The 18,444-nt window shown below is 39.7% G+C and overlaps 1 protein-coding gene across 7 annotated transcripts in view; it reads right to left on the reverse strand.

The window, feature by feature from the left end:
- NCOA5 (nuclear receptor coactivator 5) overlaps nucleotides 1-18,444 on the reverse strand; it is a 30,298-nt gene that overhangs the window by 6,812 nt on the left and 5,042 nt on the right. For 2 of the 7 annotated variants that reach the window (XM_036321629.1, XM_036321632.1), the window contains exons 2-5: nucleotides 13,553-13,619; nucleotides 4,720-5,043; nucleotides 2,275-2,411; nucleotides 1,127-1,253 (exon numbers count right to left, since the gene is read on the reverse strand). In XM_036321629.1, coding sequence (XP_036177522.1) covers nucleotides 1,127-1,253; nucleotides 2,275-2,411; nucleotides 4,720-5,043; nucleotides 13,553-13,590 — 626 coding nt within the window. In that variant the 5' untranslated portion in view covers nucleotides 13,591-13,619. Of the gene's footprint in view, nucleotides 1-1,126; nucleotides 1,254-2,274; nucleotides 2,412-4,713; nucleotides 5,044-13,552; nucleotides 13,652-18,444 lie in introns of those variants that run through there. The other 5 variants (XM_036321627.1, XM_036321628.1, XM_036321633.1 and 2 more) reach the window with 5 other exon arrangements.

Consider the following 18,444-nt stretch of genomic DNA (forward strand, 5'->3'; position numbering starts at 1 on the left):
CTAGCATGGGGGTAGTACAGAATAGGTGCTTAGAAAATGACAGCAAACAAACAAAACAAACAAAAACCCCATTTCTACAGTTAAAGCGGCATCTACTTCTAAACAAGGCAGCCCAGAGCCTGTGAACTCTTCTGCTGCTTAGTGTCTCAACACCTATTTCCCTAGGTTCTGCCTTGAAATTGGCTCTTTAACCCAAAACTATTAGAAATACATGAAGTTATTTACTAATCACCAAGGGAAAGAACACATAGCTACTGCCAAGCCAGCAAGCCGCTATACTCCCTTCTGCTTCTCCGCTCTGCCTCTTGAAGGAAAGAATGTAAAGCAGAGGTGGAGTAAAACAGTGCTGTGAACTCTGGATTGACTAGCATGGTCACCTAACAGTTCTGCAAGGCCATGGCACTTCACAAAGAAAGACTTCATGCTTGGCTGACAAATGCGGAGACGTGCCTCCCAAAGTACTCGGGATTTGGGGTTGTCCCTTGGAGGGGGGCCTCTACTGCTTTGGATGACCAGCATATATTTTCGCTTCGATTTTCCTTTGGGAAGGCACCTCTCCCTAACTCAGTTCACATGGCTCCACAGGACAAAGTCACCTTAAGCTCTAGGGATGGATGGGCATATGACCTAGCCCTGGCCAATGAGGGCATCCCAGCACTGTTGGCTAAGTGACTAGTCCAGCAATGGGAAAGTGAGCCAGGTTAGTCTAATGAAAAACAATTCCAGGACTTTAGGTGGAAGCACTAGGAAGGAGAAGCTCTCTTTCCATTGCATTTGCTAAGCCAGGAAGATACATGTCTAGGAACAGTGCCATTCTGCCTTTTCAAGGAGAATGCCTGTCTAAGAATGAAGGCAACACAGAGACCCAAAATTGGTAACATGGTTTGACCCTGGATGTGGCCATACCTGATCTTCAAAGCCAAGCAAACTAAAAATTTCCCTTTGAGGCCCAACCCAGTTTGTAATGGGTTTTCTGTCTCTTACAATTGAAAGAACTCTGGCTAAGACAGCATAGCAATGCCCGAATACACAGGCCACGTTCAGTGGGTAGAGCTGCCAAGAGGGAGCCTGAGTTTCAATTCTGACCCTTCCCCATACTCAGGAGAAATATCCAAAGGGTTCTTACTTAGTCTGCTTGTTGACCACAATCACAGAACAATCAACAGGCCTCTCAGCATCAAAGCGTCTCTGGATTTCTTCAAAATACTGACGATAAAGCTCTTCTCTACGCCGTTCTTCCCGTTTCAAACGCTCTGCAAGATACCACCAGGGAAAACTAAAATATGAATTGTGCTTATTTTTTCTATAAAAATAAGGCACAAGCCTTACTTTGAATCCTGAACTACCCGCAGGCAAAGATTGTAACACAAACACACACACACTCTCTTTTCCCCCCCCCCTCTCTCTCTCTCTCTTTATCTTCTAGACCAGTGGTCGGCAAACTGCGGCCCCTTGAGTGTGGCTCTTCCACAAAATACCATGTGCGGGCGCGCACATACAGTGAGATTGAAACTTCGTGGCCACACTCAAGAGGCCAAAGAGCCGCATGTGGCTCGCGAGCCGCAGTTTGTCGACCACTGTTCTAGACTATCTCCTAAAAATAATCATTAGGAGTGAGGGAGAGAGTGTGAGTGAAAGGGGTGTGTGTGGACGTGTGGGGTGTGTGTGGAAAAAAATAACCATTAGTATTATTTTTTAATATAAAAATTCATTGAAATAGTTGGATTTAAGGGCATGGTCATTCTAATGCTTCATCTGATACATGTCCTATAGAAAGGCTCTTATTAATTTATTTACCCACAGGGGGGAATCACCTCGTGCTATTACTCAACTAGACATGAAGCAATTTAAAAACCTTTAAAAGATGTGTTGAGAAAACCACACTTTTAAAAAAGCATGTTTGTCTTTTTAAAGAGATGCTGTTAGGTACAAATTATAAAACAAACAAACAAGCCCACAAACCCCATGCTTCACAGATAATGCAGACTGTAGTTATTTGTACAATGGGCAAAAAGCAAGCAACCTCTTTAGCGCCAATCTTAGTTTATTTCTTACTGATGAAATTTCCTACTTATTTCTTCTTAGATGATTGAACCAGATAATACTAATTCGCATTTAAAAATGTTCTCTACATATCAATAGGCCATTTGTATTTTTTCCTTTTGTGAACTGCTTAGCCACATCATTTGCCCCCTTTCAGCTGGCTATTAGTTTCCTCTTGTTTTGGTCAAGCATTCCATCAGTAACAGGAGTAAACTGTTTCTGCTACTTTACCTTTTGCACGAGACTGACTTTCTGGGCCTGGAGGGCCTCTTCCATCAAAGCTATCCCTGTAACGGTCAAAGTAAGAGTCATCCTTTCTCCTGCCATAGTCATCCATTCGCAGGTATCGGTCATAAGAGCTCTCTCTCCTGTAAAGTTAAAGAAATCATCACAAAATTAAAACTGTCCTATCCTGAAAAAAATCAGATACAAAGAATTCTTCAAGACCCAGTCCCCTGTGAGGAAATAAACATAGTAAGGCATAGGACTTTGGGATTAGACAATGAGGTTTCTACAGGCATACCTGGAAAATACTGTGGGTTTGGTTCAAGACCACTGCAATAAAGCAAGTATGGCAATAAAGTGAGTTGTAACCTTTCTGCTGGTAGAGGGTCTTGCCTTCAATTTGTAAAATACAATAAACGAGGTCTGTCTGCATCTGGGACTCACTGCTTATTACCTCTGTGGCTGCAAATGAGTCAACCTGCCTTGCAAAAGGACTGGATTCACAGAAAGTTCTCAGCATAGTCCCTGGCATAAAGCAAACATAAAAGAACTGGTAGTAATTATTGTTATCATTTTTTGTTAATCGTCACCTTAGGATATTTTTCCGTTGGTTTTTAGTGGAAGGCAGGGAGGGAGGGGAGAAAAACGAAGGGGAGCGGCTGAGGGAGAGACACCTGTGAGAAAGACACACGGACTGCCTCTGGCACTGGCCTGATTAGAACTGGGATTGAACCTGCAACCCGGGTAGTGCCATCTTGACCGGAAGCAACCTGTAACCCTTGGGTGTGCAGGCCAACACTAACCACTGATCTACACCACACTGGCAAGGGCCTGTGATAATTACTGATACTAGTTTTGAGGAACTGTTCCATGTGTATGTACACACACACACACACACACACACACACACACAATTTTTCATCACTCTAAACAACACTCTGAACTGAAACTCTACCCATTAAAGAAGGGAATGGGGCATGAAAAGATACTTCTGCCGATGAATTTGCCTTTTTTAGACACTTCATATAAATGGAATTATATGACATTTGTCTTTTGTGTCTGTTTGGCTTATTTCACTTAGCATAATGTATTTTTTTTTTAAATCCTCACCCAACGATATTTTTTCCATTGATTTTCAGAGAGAGAGGGAGGGATAGAGGAGGCGGGGGAGAGAGAACATCGATTGGTTGCCTCCTACAAGTGCCCAGACCAGGGCTAGGTATCAAACCCACAACCGAGGTACATGCCCTTGATTGGGAATTGAATCAGAGACCCATAGGTGCTCGGGCTGATGCTCTAACCCAGGGGTGGGGAAACTTTTTGACTCGAGGGCCACAATAGGTTCTTAAACTGGACCGGAGGGCCGGAACAAAAGCATGGATGGAGTGTTTGTGTGAACTAATATAAATTCAAAATAAACATCATTACATAAAAGGGTACGGCCTTTTTCTTTTTTAGTTTTATTCATTTCAAACGGGCCGGGGGCCGTAGTTTGCCCACGGCTGCTCTAACCACTGAGAAAAAGGCCACTTAGCATGTTTTCAAGGTCCATCCATGTTGCAGCAGGTTTCAGCATTATCTTCCTTTTTATGGCTGAATACTATTCTATTGCATGAATACATCACATTTTTTATCCATCTACTGATGGACTTTGGGTTGTAGCTATCTTTCAGTTACTGTGAATAATGCTGCTGTGCACATTCATGTACAAGTGTCTGTTTAGCTCTTTCCAATTCTTTTGGGTATAGTCAGGAGTGGAATTGATCATAGTAATTCTACTACATTTATAACTTTCTGAGAAACTTCCAAACTGTTTTCCATAGTTGCCACATTACTTTACATTCTTACCAACAATGTAAAATATTGTTCCAATTTCTCCACACCTTACCAGCAATTGCTATATATTTTTTTTTGTGTGTGTGTGTTTTAATACATTTTTATTTATTTCAGAGAGGAAGGGAAAGGGAGAGAGAGAATCATTGATTGACTGACTCCTGCACGCCCCCTAATGGGATTGAGTCTGCAAGCAACCTAGGCATGTGCCCTTGACTGGAATTGAACCTGGGAGACCCTTTAGTCTGCAGGCTGACACTCTATCCACTGAGCCAAACCAGCTAGAGCTCTGTGTGTGTGTTTTAAAAAATAAATTATAACCACTCTAGTAGGTATGAAGTGCATTTCCCATGAAGTGTATCTGCCCTGTGCTTTTGCACTGCCAAAACAATTTGCACTTCATCTTTTTTCCATTTGCACAATGTTGCCTTTCATAGGCCATGGGGAGAGACCAAAATTCATTTGCTAAAATATTTACTGACCAGCATATCTACCATTTGATAGACAACAGAAATATAAAATCATGCCCTTCAGAGCTTTCAATTAGTTTAGAACACACATAAAAAATACTGTTACCAAAAAACACCCCAAGCAGAATAGCTGTACATGTACCTGTACCTGTACATGGGATCTCGGGAGTCTCTCATATCTCTGTATCTGTCATACATGGGATCTCGGTGATCTCGAAAATCCCTAGAGTCTCTTAGATCACGGAAGTCTCTAAGATCCCTCATGTCCCGAGCATCACGCATACTTCTGCTGTCTCTGTGATCCCGAACGTCTCTATCTCTGTGGTCCCGCAAGTCTCGGGGGTCTCGCATGTCTCTGCTATCCCGGGTATCACGACCATTTCTTCCATCCCTGGGCTCTCTCCTTGGACTTCCTCGAATTGGGGATCGATCACGTCTTGAATCTCGACTGTCTCCAAAGCCATATGGATCTCTGTGGGAGGTAGCAAGAAGATGCTAAGACAAAGAAATCGAAGGCAGCTAACCCTTCAGCTCTTTATTAGAGGAAGTATCCCCTCCAACCACTCCCCCCCAAAAAAACATAGTAGCAAAACAGTGAGCACATGACTAAAATTTTAAGAACAGTCACCATCTGTTCAGCAAATAAAGACTAATAGGTTCTACAATCTCAAAAGATCAGGACAAAGAATGTATGACCCAAAGACAAAGGTTTTGACTGAGGTCATAGTACTTATCAGGCTTCAGGGAGTAAGTAGTAATTCGGCATTCCTTATGCATGCCAATCTAGCATCTCAATCTCAATAGGTTTTCAAGGTAAAAGTGTCTTTCTCCAAGAACCTATTTTCTCCTACCAGACCTGTTTGAAAGAGACTTTAAAAGGGGGACAAAGTTGGGGAGACACAGTAAGGAGCAAGACTCACGAAGAAAAAAAGAGCAAATGCACAATTTCATACAAAGTAATGGTGATCAAAGGAGTTGTCCTGGAAGTGCAGAAAACTTCACTTAAAATATCTAGCAGGGTAATTAAATTATGGGGAAAAAAGAAAAATTACAATAGATACACATAGTAAAGTATAAGCACACACTGTCTTCTCAACATAGTTAATGAGTAGTGGTCTCTCTCAATTTGAGGTTTATGAAGAATCTAGTTCCTTTGAGGTTTGTTTTTTAAAGTGTGTGAAGTCACAGATTTGTTTGGCCTGCTCTGATTCAATATTCTTCAGGAGACGGTCTACTCCACTGGAAACTTAACCTCAACATACCTAATAAACTTCTTATTCAACCCACTCAGTCCCATTCCTGAAATTTTCACTTTTGACGAAAATAATCTTCCCAGTTACCAAGGTTTAAATTCTTGAAAGTTGACTGATTCTTCCTTTCCTATCTCCATTAAGTCACTTCGATGCTGTTTGTTTTCCCCCTTCACTGGATTTATGAATTCAATCCAAACCCTTATGCTGGCACCAATAAATTTCCAAAAACTAAACAAAACAAAAACCAACCTTCCAGACTTCAATTCACTCAACACATAAAGACCAGATTAACTACCCGGATTACAACCTAATACCAATTGCAGCTTCACTATCGCACTTCCGGCCACCCTCCCTAACAAATCCGGCCCCTTCCAACTGCTACCTTTCCTCTATTTCCCAATTCAACTCCCTCAGTTTTACTTAAGCTGTTCTTAAGACTTAACTTACATGACATCTATCACAATATTTCTGTTCTTTTGGCTTTTCAACCTGGAATATTTTTCCTGCACTAATCCAAGTATCACCCAATCCTCACAGGAAAATTCATGTCCCATGTCTTGGAAGAAACCTCAGATTAATCTCCCTAGAAACTGCTAATCATCTCCTGCTCAACTCTTAGAGCACTGGCTATTTCTATTACTCATTTTGATCTGGTATTTGCTTTTTTTTTTCATAAATTTTTTTTATTGGTTTCAGAGAGGAAGGGAGAGGGAGAGATAGAAACATCAACGATGACAGAGAATCATTAATTGACTGCCTCCTGCACATCCTATACTGGGGATCGAGCCCACAACCTGGGCATGTGCCCTTGACCCAAGACCCTTCAGTCCTCAGGCCAATGCTCTATCCACTGAGGAAAACTGGCTAGGTCTGGTATTTACCTTTTTACAACAATGTATTTTTGTTTGGCCCACATTAAGTATTACCTCCTCCATAAAACCTGCCCTGAACTCGATCTTCCCCAACAAATAGGCTTCTCTAGTCCTATCTATCTCAATAAATGCCACACCAGTTACTCAAGCCAGGAAACTGGACGTCATCTACTCTTCCAATCACATTTCCAAATTTCATTCGTCCTTTCTCTGAAATTCTGTCCACATTTCTTTACTTCCATTGGCATCACTGAAGGTCAACCCATAATCATCTCTCCCTAAAACCACAGCAAAGGCCTTCTAGTTTCCCCATGTCTACTCTCGTCTCTTCTAGTCTTTCTCCAGATTACTCTAGTGATCTTTTAAATATGTAAAATCCTGTACTGGTTTCCCACAATATTTAGGATTTAATCCAAAATCTCTAGTGCTAATAAGATCCTGAGTGGTCTTGGCTCCTGTCTTCCGCAACTTCATCTCATCCTCTCCCTAGTTTACCACTCTCTTGCCATGCTGGCCTTTCAGCTATAACTAGTCAACATTTTTCCTGATGCCTTTACTTGAGCAGCAGACAGGAATGCACACTTATTTTCTAGGTCTCAGCATAAATATCTTATTCCCTCATTTTGTTAGTTTAAAAGTTTATCTTCTTCCCCTAAATCCTGGCCACATCTTCTCACAGTACTTTCTTACTTGTCTGTCCACTCTCCTAGACTGCAAGTCCATGAGGGCAAGGGCTATCAGAAACTCTCCACTATAAATGTCACTGTTTCTGCAATGCAGATGATCCACAAACACGTTGAATGAATCTTGCTCTAGAACGTATTTCTATTACTGCATTTATCACACGGTTCTGTAATTATTTGTTTACAGGGCCTCCCTACTAAACAGAAGGCTTTGCATTCCTAGGACACAGGACGAAGTGTAGGAAATGTTTAATGAATTGTTCAACTAAACTATAAGCCTTTCAAGAGCAGAAGCCATGTTTTGTTGACACTTTTGTCATCTACCATGATTACACATATTAAGCATTCATCATGATGCCATCAGCTTGGTAGAAAACCCCAATTTCACTTCATCTACGGGGCATAGCAAAAACAATTTAAATGACAACTTTGCTTCTATGAAAAATCCTTGTCATATATTTTAAGGCTCACAAGAACCCCTAATTTGTGGGAACATATGGGAGACCAGGGGATTTAAATGAGGACAGCTAAACTTTTTTTTCCTATTAGAATAAAGTAGAGACTAACCAATATTCTTACTTCAATTTTCCTTATGTCATATAATCCTCCTAATATGTATAACATCTGATATAGTATATAATGTGGGCAAACACCCAGAATTTAATGAGAAGGGACAACTGTAAAGTATTTTTGGATTAATGATCGCTAGATAAAGCTGCCTTGGGGAGCAGTTACAAGTAGTCATTAGAGGTGGAATCAGGTTTCAAGTGTTCTTGGCAATCAGGACTGAGAGAGATCATAAGCTTGACAGACCACAGACTACACATAAAGCTTTGGGCTGGTGGAACAGCACATTATTCGCGGCCTTAGGATAATTATAAATGCCATATTTGGTTCTCATTCTTTTAAACCCATTGAAATACCTTACTTACCTGTCAGAGTTCATCCCTGGAGGTTGACCATAATCCTAAATTCCCAAAGCTTGGGTTCACGCTACCAGTTTGAGAAGGCAAGCACTCCCCCTCCCCTCAATGAATTTTAAGTTCATGTGCAACACAACTACAAATCCCCCCTCAATTGCTTTCTGTGTAAAAATGTAGAAGAGGTGATATTCATTCACAAGGGGCAAAAAGAACCAAAGTGTGGTGGAAGTAGAGATAGAGAAGATAGTAAATCTCTAAAATGAAAAGGCAAGGCTTTTTTCCTTTCTCACAAGTTGAGCAGTATGGCAGACTGCTATTCCTCTGAAGACAAAAACCAAAACCCCTTTAGGGTCACTTTGGGACCCAAACAAAGAACTTCCCCAGGACAAAAGGGCTTCCAGGACTCCAGCTGCTGGCCCCAACATCTTTCTCAAAGTAAGACCAGCTATCAGAAGGGTGTACAGTGTACAGGATTCAGAGTGCCGCAAGGAGGAAGCCTGCTGAATAAGATGCTTGACCAAAGATAGCCAGTGGGTTAGGAGCAAGTTTCTGGAGCATAATAAGGTTCAAAATATCTTCCCACTGCATGAGAGGTGTTTAAATGGAGACCAAATGCAGTGTACCCTCAGGTACCAGGTCACTAGAAGCTAAAATGAAACTAAAAAGTGGTTAAATAAATTTCAGCACTTGAGTCCACAACTGAAGGCAGGTGATAAACACTACTAAAATTCTGGTAAATATTCCTTATCTATTCAGCAGGGGGAAAATACTGGTAGCCAAATGCTCTTTGCCTCAAGAGAAATATGGCCATCATTTGGAAACATTTGAGAGGTGAGGAGTGGGTGAAGGGAAAAGCCATGCATGGCTCAGATGGCAAGTGATATGCTTCTGGTAGAATTGCTTTTCTTCCTGGGCAATGTAGGGGTAGTGTCGACCACTGTTCATTTGAGAGTCTACAGAGTAAGAACTGATAGCTGATCACCTTGAAGACGTGAGGGACTTTGAACTTGTCTTCAGCCAGAGGCTGAAACCTCAAGCTCAGGATGTTTTGCTTTGGCCTTGGTGTACCGAAGGTCAGGGAGGAAGGCCTTTGTCCTTTTCTTTGTCAACGTCTTTTTGTTTACTGTTAATATTTTCCTTGGGAGGTCCAGCCTTTTTCCCCTCCTGAAAAAATCCTTCACCAGCTCTTCATACTTCTCTTCTGTCAGATACTGTCCACAAATATAATCATCTAAATGGCTGGCTGCTATGTGATGTTGACCCCCCACGACAATGGTTCCATGCTGTCAGAAATGAAGACAAAGGACTTGAGCAGAATTTTGCCATTAGGTAGGATATGGCGCACAGTGAGATATACCTCACAGATTCAAGTTTCGTAAGTTCCCATGTTTCTCCCTAGGAAGCACTCTGATGATTTTCTCAAGCACAAATATGACTTTTCTGATGGTAGAGATGGCACTTGCTGAGAACTGATGGTTCTTCTTAAGCGTTAGTACAGGGTTAATTGCAGCCTGGAATCTTTAATTGTGAGGCCCACCTTAAGCTAGGGCTGTCTCACATCCAAAGAGCAAGCAGTTATCAAAGGAATTAACATTGTGGATAGGTAGAAACCACCTTAGGCCATATAAGAAACTTGTCTACAGCTAGGTTATTTTGGATGAACCGAGCCCTTGATTACTTTCACTGAAGAGGCATCAGGCCTAAAATCCTTAAAAATATGAGGAAAACTCTCTGCAGAACATTTGATGTAGATGTAGATGAATTAATTCTATTTGCTTTTCTTCAGGTCATATGGAAAGGATGAGGAACTAGAGTCCACTTGGAAGTCACATCTGCGTAGGGGTATGTTTCAAGACCTGGATTATCAAGGTGTTGAGCTACAGATGGAAATTGAGAACATCGGAGGCACAACTAGAATCATGGTCCAGTTTTTGAAGAAGGCCTAATGCCTAGCACTAATGCCAGGCAATTTGCACGGCAACTATGTAATATATTCAAAGAAGTCAAGTGAAGTGGTCCAAGGGTTAAATGATGAGAATTCAAGCTGAAATTTGATCCAGAGCAGGGATTTCCGATGCAAAGTACTGTGCTTGGCTGGGCCAATATTGTCAGAATTACATACTGACAGTTGGAATCATTAGGGAGGCACATTACTGAACTGAGAGCAATGTCAGCAGAACTGTGCCTTGCAGAGACATTTGAAGAGGTGATAATCCTGTGAAAATTCCCAAAGATACCTAGGCATTTTGACACTCAAGGTTAAAGTCCAGCAAAACAAGGTGTTACAAAGGTCTTACCAGCATGCTTACACAATTTAAAAGTAGCAGCACTGAACACATGAACAACTTAAGGGAAATATTTGTCGTATAGTGATTCCCCCCTCCCATGAACAATGCATTCCTCATGGCTGGGGGCACATAAAAAAATTAGGGTTGTCAAATGAAGGCAGTATGGTTGCTGTAAACATACTGGTACATTTGTAATTCAAGGCTTTGACTAGAGGCATGTACCTAAAGGGTGATGTGATATCAAGTGTTCACCCTCAGAGAAATGATCAGCTCCTTCCAGGCTAACCACTCACCCATCTTGCCTACTTATTGCATTTTATTTCTGCCCTATTGATATATCTTAAGAGATAATGCATGATATGATCAAAGCAATGATTAAAATGTTAATGTTTTATTTTAAATACAATGCATACAATTTGTTTGGTTTTAGGGCTTTAAAATTCTTTTTAAAGGTAAAAAACAGGAACTCTTTGCTCAGGTTTTAGATGGGGCTCAGAATAGGTTTTACTAAATGTGAACATCCCTCTTCCCTGAACCTTATTAAACATGACTATATGAAACTTTAGCATGTTAAATAACATGCTGAGGAACCCAGTTAGAGGCATATCACCAGGGGGAAGACTGAGTCTTAGTAAAATTTAAATTAGCCTAGCTGTCCCTTCTATTGATTATAAATAAAGGAGGAAGCCACAGCCCTATCCATATATAAATAACCTAATTTTAAAATTTATTTCTGAGGAAGGTTATATTTTAAAAGGTATATAAAAGTGACATATTTATATATCTAGTAAGAACATTTTAAAAGGCTCCCTACAATGTTGCCTGTATGTTTTTTTTTGGGGGGGGGCTTTTTTTTTTTTGAGGGGGGAATAGTTTTTTAAAAAGGCATAAAGATATTGCTTCCAATAAAGATGAAATTATGGCATTACATTTTAGCTTGGTATAAAATTAGTTTTTTAAATTTAATGTACTGGCAATGGCTATATTGGATTCCAACCAGGGGAGTTGGTTATTTCCCCAACATTGACAATGTTTGTTGAAAGCTACAAACATTATCAACTGATAATGTTTAAAGCATTTGACTATCATTAATATGACATAAAATGTTCATAATTTATAGCACAAACAGAAGTTACACTGGTACTCTGCAATGTGCCTCTCCCCCGCCCACCTTTTTTTGTCTGCAGAAACACACAGATATTATCCAGAAATCATAAACATCATGGGGACAACAGAGTGGGGGAAGACTTTACTAGTGGAGTCAGTGTCTTTATATTTGCCAATTCCACACACCTTCTGGTAAGCTACCTATTTTAGCAACACACACATTAGAGCTCCTTGAAAATGGATACACATTAGGTCTCCTTTCAAGCCATTTGGCAACCACAGCTTCCAATGGGAGTCCCATAGTTCTAATCATTAGATAGATGCAAGTTCTTAGCCATCAGTATTCCACGTTTATTGGGGCAATGAGATGCAACACAGATGGAACTGCCCCAAATCTGAAGCACGGTTAGATGCAGCATAATGGAAACAATTATATGGAACTGTTGAAGTTCTGCAGGATTTATGTTTTTTTAGACTACTTATACATACTCACAAAATCAATCAACAAAGTATTTCCTATAAGCTGCAGGTACTCCTTATAGTGTTAGAAGAACAGAGAGAATAGCAATGTATATGCTCATTTCTGCAGTGAGACCAGGGCATCCACCTGACAGCGGTAGTTGTGGTATCAGATTCAACTCCTCTGCCTGGCAGAGTGCTCAAAGAATCCAACTGAAGTTGGCAGCATTAACCGCGGGTCTGCTTAAACTCTGTAGCAGACATGTGCGATCTATTCCTGGTAGCTTAGAAAATATCCACCCTTCATATCCAAGTGGGAGCATATACACCAAACATACAGCAGCCATTCTTTCCTATAAGTAGGTTAAAAAAAAGAAAGAAAGAAAGAAAGAAAGAAAAAGTTTTGTCCCAAGGCAGGATAGCTGTATGTTATGTGTAAATGCTCAGTTGGGTATATCCCCAGGTGACCTATGGAGCTACCAGTAGACTAGGATTCATTGTACTCAGCAGTGTTCAATTCATTGTAGGAAATATAGTTTACTGTGGCATGTAGTTTTGATATGTCGTTTATAGTAGAAAGTTGGCATTTTTACTTAGGGACAAAGGCAAAATCCATATTAAGTATCCACTTGAGCCATGAAGAGACACCAGATAACATCCGCTTGCAAGGTGACACTTTTGGACACAATATACTCATCCTGGGGTAAATGGTAACATTAATAAGGCTCTTCTTTGCCAGAAGAGCCAATTTAATGCCTATCTCCAGGGTACACATCAGGACTATCTCTTTTGTATATGCTGGAAGAAAGACTATTTTGGGGAAAATGCCTTTTATTTCCAGGAAAGCTAAGAAAAAGGGAGACTTTTGAGAGGAGGAGTGTTTATGCCTTTTTATTTCTCCTCAGTGGGTACCCCAAACATGTGGGCATACGGGTGATGTGCAGCACAGGTACAGCAGCCATCTCTCAAGCAGCACTTTCCGTAACCCGGGTTAACATCTGGACCGGCAGGCATGTGGAATGAAGTGTTGAATCTCTGCTGCCCGCTGCAGCAGCGTGGCACACACCAATGACCCTGGGGCACTCCTGCTGTGGAGGCTCCCACTGACACGTGAGCTGGGGACAAACAGAGGTTTATCCTCTTCCAATCGCCTGCAACTCATGTTGCAAGCTGAACTTGCTGGGTTTGCCACCGAAAACACAAAGCTTCCTCGGTATCTCCTGATGCATGTTTAAAAAAAGCAGCAAGGCCCCTCACACATGGTTCATGTTCTTATTATTTGCTTGAGTGTTTCTGATTTGTTGGGGGGAAGAAAAGACCCTTGATGTACGAAGTTGGGCTTAACTCCCCAGAGCCCAACTCTCCCAAGGTAACTCACTGCTTCAGGGTACTTTACCTTCGTGTGGGGCTGGGTCTTGATGGAGCCGTATTCATATTTCTTCTTTCCGCTGCCTTATTAATATCTGAAAAGAATAATCAACCCATCTGTTCAATGCTACGGAATAAAAACAAGATCATCAGCATATTTCAAATGAAAGCAATAACAAAAGAACAACAATGACAACCAGATGGTGTAAGAAAATCCATTCAGAAGACACACTGTCACTTGGGCAGTTTTTATTAAGTTATGGCAGTACATTGTCATGGTTTGGTAAGGAATGTCCTCAGTTTTCTAGCTAACACACAATTTGTGTAAAACTGATTACGTCAATGTTTTAACACTTTGCCAAGTCCTAAACCTAACCCTTCCCCCTTTCTCCACCTCCAAAGGGGAAGATTGTTTTTTGAGGGGAGAAGGGTGGGAGAAAAATAAGGAGAGTGTTAACAAAACAAAACAAAAAGAGTAAAGGCAAATAGTTCCATTTTATGGTACGAGCTGAACTCCATTGTCTTGAAACTTCCAATATTCCATGAAGCGGGGCCTCCTTTTAGCATGCCTTGTGTTGTATTCCATTGGATAGACTCTTCCAGAATGAGATGCGGGAAAGAAATGGATTAATTTTTTTCTAAACAAAGTATCTGACATGTTCACATCTATGACCCTCATAGATAAGGACCTGAGAGTAAAAACTGGCATTTGGTATAGAAGTGTTAGGTAATAAAACACTCCTCATAAGAAGTTTTCATTAGAGAAGCCTGACATATACATCTAGGTTGGGGAGAGAATCATACAAACTTATAGAAAAGCCAATTTGTGCAGTTAAAGCCTGGTTACTAAAAACAAAACAAACTAGCTTTGTAAAAATTGAAGTAAAGAGTAAAACACCATGTACAAATAAGAACTCATGAAATTTCTAAAGAAATGTACCCACCTACCATATACCCAAAAGAGAACCTGACAATTAATTTTATAACTTAAATATACATAAATGCATTAAAACTTCATACTTTAGTTGAGAGAGAAATAAAACTGCTTCCTGCTGCAGTGTAGAGTTTTGTTGCTTGTTTCATATTAAGCAATTGATATTATATTTAATGACATTAAATGCTATTAAGCACTCATATAATTAGAGTGCTTAAAAATAATAATTATGTATTTTCAAAACTCCAACCAGAGTCCTATCACATAAAAGACCAACAATAACAAAACACAACAAACAAACAAACTTAAGAGGGCTGGTGTAGACTTTACCCTGCTATACTGACTTCTGAGTTCCTGTTCTAGTGAGAACAATCTTCAATTCCATTTTAAACCAGAATTCTCTTTCCACTATGCCTAGAATAGCTTTGAACAAAACTGAAGGTAACATAAATCTAAATTGCCTCTTGTTTTCAATTATGCAGACACAAGCTATAATCTCTCTATTTTTAAAAAATCAAAAAATATTTTCTATGTAGGACATGCCAGTAATATCTAACCATGGCTTTGGTACTGCATGTGGCACTTTCACAATTTACAGGTTCATTAACATCTGAATTACATGTAACAAATGATAGTCCTTATAGAAAATACCCAATTCTTTTATATATAATTGTGAAGAATATCAATTCAGGTTTAGAAGGGCTTACTGACCTAGTGCGCTCATTTACTTTGTACTGCTTTCTAATATAGGGTGACTGTGATTCAGAGAAATGTGATGCCTTTGATTATTTAAGTAGTTTTCAAAGTACCTCTGGAATACACCGGGGGTAGTGGTGGTGTAAAAATCTCTTTTAAATAAGTACCACATTTTCTAGCAGAGTTCCTAACATTATTAAATAGTCTTGTGAATAAAGAATACTCATCTAAACTCTGACCTGACCTAACTAACATTTAGGTGAGAACACAGAACATGTGGTATTACTTTAGTTGGTAAGTTTCTATTAATGCTATATTATAATTTGCCCTCATCATATGAAAAGGATTATTGCACTGTATAATTATATCTAGTTCTGTGAGTGCCTACACATAAGACTGGGGAGATAAAAGTAGTCATACATTATATATCTTTGGGGCAAAACTGGTTCCAGTTAGAATGAAGGAGGTAAGTATTTTACTTTGAAGTTGGGGAAATTATTTGCAATATTATTTAAAAATTCAAGATTATATCTTTAAACCATTTTAATTGTAATGTGCCTCCTATAACTATTTTCATTGAGTAGTCCAGAGCAGTTCTACTTGGATGGTGTGGCTTATGTTTCTTCTGCCAAAAGAGCTCTCTTAGATCATTTTTTTTAAGTTTAGAAGTTAGTAAAATTTTAGTATGGTGTGCCAAGTGTTTGTTTATTCACCCCCATTTAAGAGTTCCTTAAAGTTCCATCTTGGGTGAGATATGGATAAAATGAGACCTGGAAATTTTTTATAATCTCATTGCCATCCAAGAGGATTACTCAGGTTAGGATAGGGTTGTGGGAATTTTCAGTGAGAGTTAGGAAAGCAAAACTGTCACCACCACCAATCCCCACACATAAAAAATCCTAACATACGTGCACACAGAACTTTTGGAAAACCTGTTAGTTCAATAATCCGGGAATAATAGAGAAACAATCAAAAGTATAAATAACTTCAGGGTGCTGATCACAGTGTAGTAAAGATTTAGAGTCAAGAAAAAATACCTTGCCCCATCCTAATTTTTTTAAAATATATTTTTAATGATTTCAAAGAGGAAGGGAGAGGGAGAGAGAGAAATATCAACAATGAGAATCATCGATCCTACTGGAGATTGAACCTGCAACCCAGGCATGTGCCCTGACCAGGAATCAAACCGTGACCTCCTGGTTCATTAGGTCTACACTCAACCACTGAGCCATGCTGGTCAGGCGCTCCATTCTAATTTTTTGTCACACAATTTGAAAACTCATCCATTGGAGGCTGGAAGTTCATTTCAACAAGTTTTCTCTTTGGAAATGCAAATATTAGAACTGGTAAAGAGAGCTTTTATGTTAATTCTTGAATAAGATTATTTTCCCCCTAATATATATATCACCAAAGAAATAGAAATAATGTTAATGTAAAGGAGAAGAGACCTTTCTGAGCATTAGATGGGGAGCCATAATTGGAGAGAATTTAATCAAGAAGTTAGTGGCAATGTGGGACTCTCCAAGGATAGGTAGAATGATCCTCCTTCTCACAAAAAAGAGAAGAAATAGTGCTTTTTTTCTCTTCCTGCCATATTTTATCCCAGCCACATACTCTTAAGACCAAAAGTCAGTCTCAGTGTCTCTTCCACCGCAGCTTGGTTGCTACTTTGTTAGTTATATCAGCAATGTGGATGCCATTTAAAATCACCATTACCACAAGGTGCTTAACCTTGGCCAGAATAGCTATAATTTCCAAGTGCTCTTCTTAAAACAGTTAAAAGCACCTTTCAAATAAGGATTTTTAGACAAGAAAAACAGTACCAACTAAAGGGATTTACATAAAAGAAAAAATCCTAGAAAATAATTTAGAAAACATGGTGTTATATAGGAAATGACAGAGCTGTTTTAAGGCATAAAAGAATGGGGTAAAGAACTACCAAAGAAAGACACAATGCCTAATCTACAATTTTAATTTAGACTAATATGCCAGACAAGGTTCACACAATGGTCCTTGGATGTTATAAATAAATACACGTTTCATTCACAGCACCAAGAATTGCTTTGCTCTATTTTTTAATTGTGCCATCATAAAATAACTCTTTTTACCTTAAAACCAATTTTTATACTCCACACCAATGCAATGTAAACTATTCTGAACAAGTGCAGTATGAATCACAATCACAGCACGTAGTGACAGTACTACTATTGGCTGTTGAATGAATCCAGAAACGTATACAATTTCAATAAGTAATTACAAATTAAATAAAACTCCCTAAAAGGCTTAGTTGAAAACCAGATACTACTAAATGGATAAAAATGCCACTTGAAAAACCATAATGACTTCTCAAACTATATTTATGAAGATGACTTTGATGGTATATTGTAACATCAGGGATATTATAATGAGCTATACTGTAACTATCAGGATAAGAGAATGCTCTGCTTCATTAATATGTTTTCATTGATTTCGGGGGGGGGGGGGAGGGAGACAGAGAGATAGAAAATCATGATGTGAGAGAATCATTAATCGGCTGCCTCTGCACATCCCCTACTGGGGATCAAGCCTGCAACCCAGGCATATGCCCTTACCAGGAATCAAACCAGAATGGAATAAAACCGAACTGGAATCGAACCGTGACCTCTTGATTCATGGGCTGACGCACAACCACTGAGCGCAACACTGGCCCAACAACCATTTTTAAACATACAGTTCAGTAGGGTTAAGTATATTCACACTGTTGTGCAACAGATCTCCAGAACTTTTCATCTAGCAAAACTAAAACACTCTATACTCATTAGACAACTCCCCATTCCCCTATCCTTATTTATATACATACTAGAGGCCCGGTGCACGAAATTTGTGCACAGGTAGGGTCCCTAGGCCTGGCCAGAGATCAGGGCTGACTGGGGCCTTCCAGCTGCCAGCCGGGGCCATCCTTCATTCTGTGCCGCCCCTGGTGGTCAACGCACATTATAGTGAGCGATTTGAACTGTTCTCCCAAGGGAACACTTTGCATATTAGCCTTTTATATATAGAGAGATTCTCTTCATTCTCCACATTTCTTTAATGAAGATATATCAGCACTACCGGTAAGATGATTAAAAATCAGATTCTCAGACCCCATCTCAAACTTTTAGAATCTGACAAAGAAGCCTAAAAATCTGTATTCTAACAAGTTTCTCAGATGATTCTTGGAAGGTATTTGGGAATTACTACTCTATTATCTATTTATCCCTTTAGTGCATACTAATATACCAATAACATATATACTTGGATCCTCCATTCAC

This window comes from Myotis myotis, unplaced genomic scaffold, assembly GCF_014108235.1.
Source record: "Myotis myotis isolate mMyoMyo1 unplaced genomic scaffold, mMyoMyo1.p scaffold_m19_p_9, whole genome shotgun sequence".
NCBI classification, from domain to species: Eukaryota; Metazoa; Chordata; class Mammalia; order Chiroptera; family Vespertilionidae; genus Myotis; species Myotis myotis.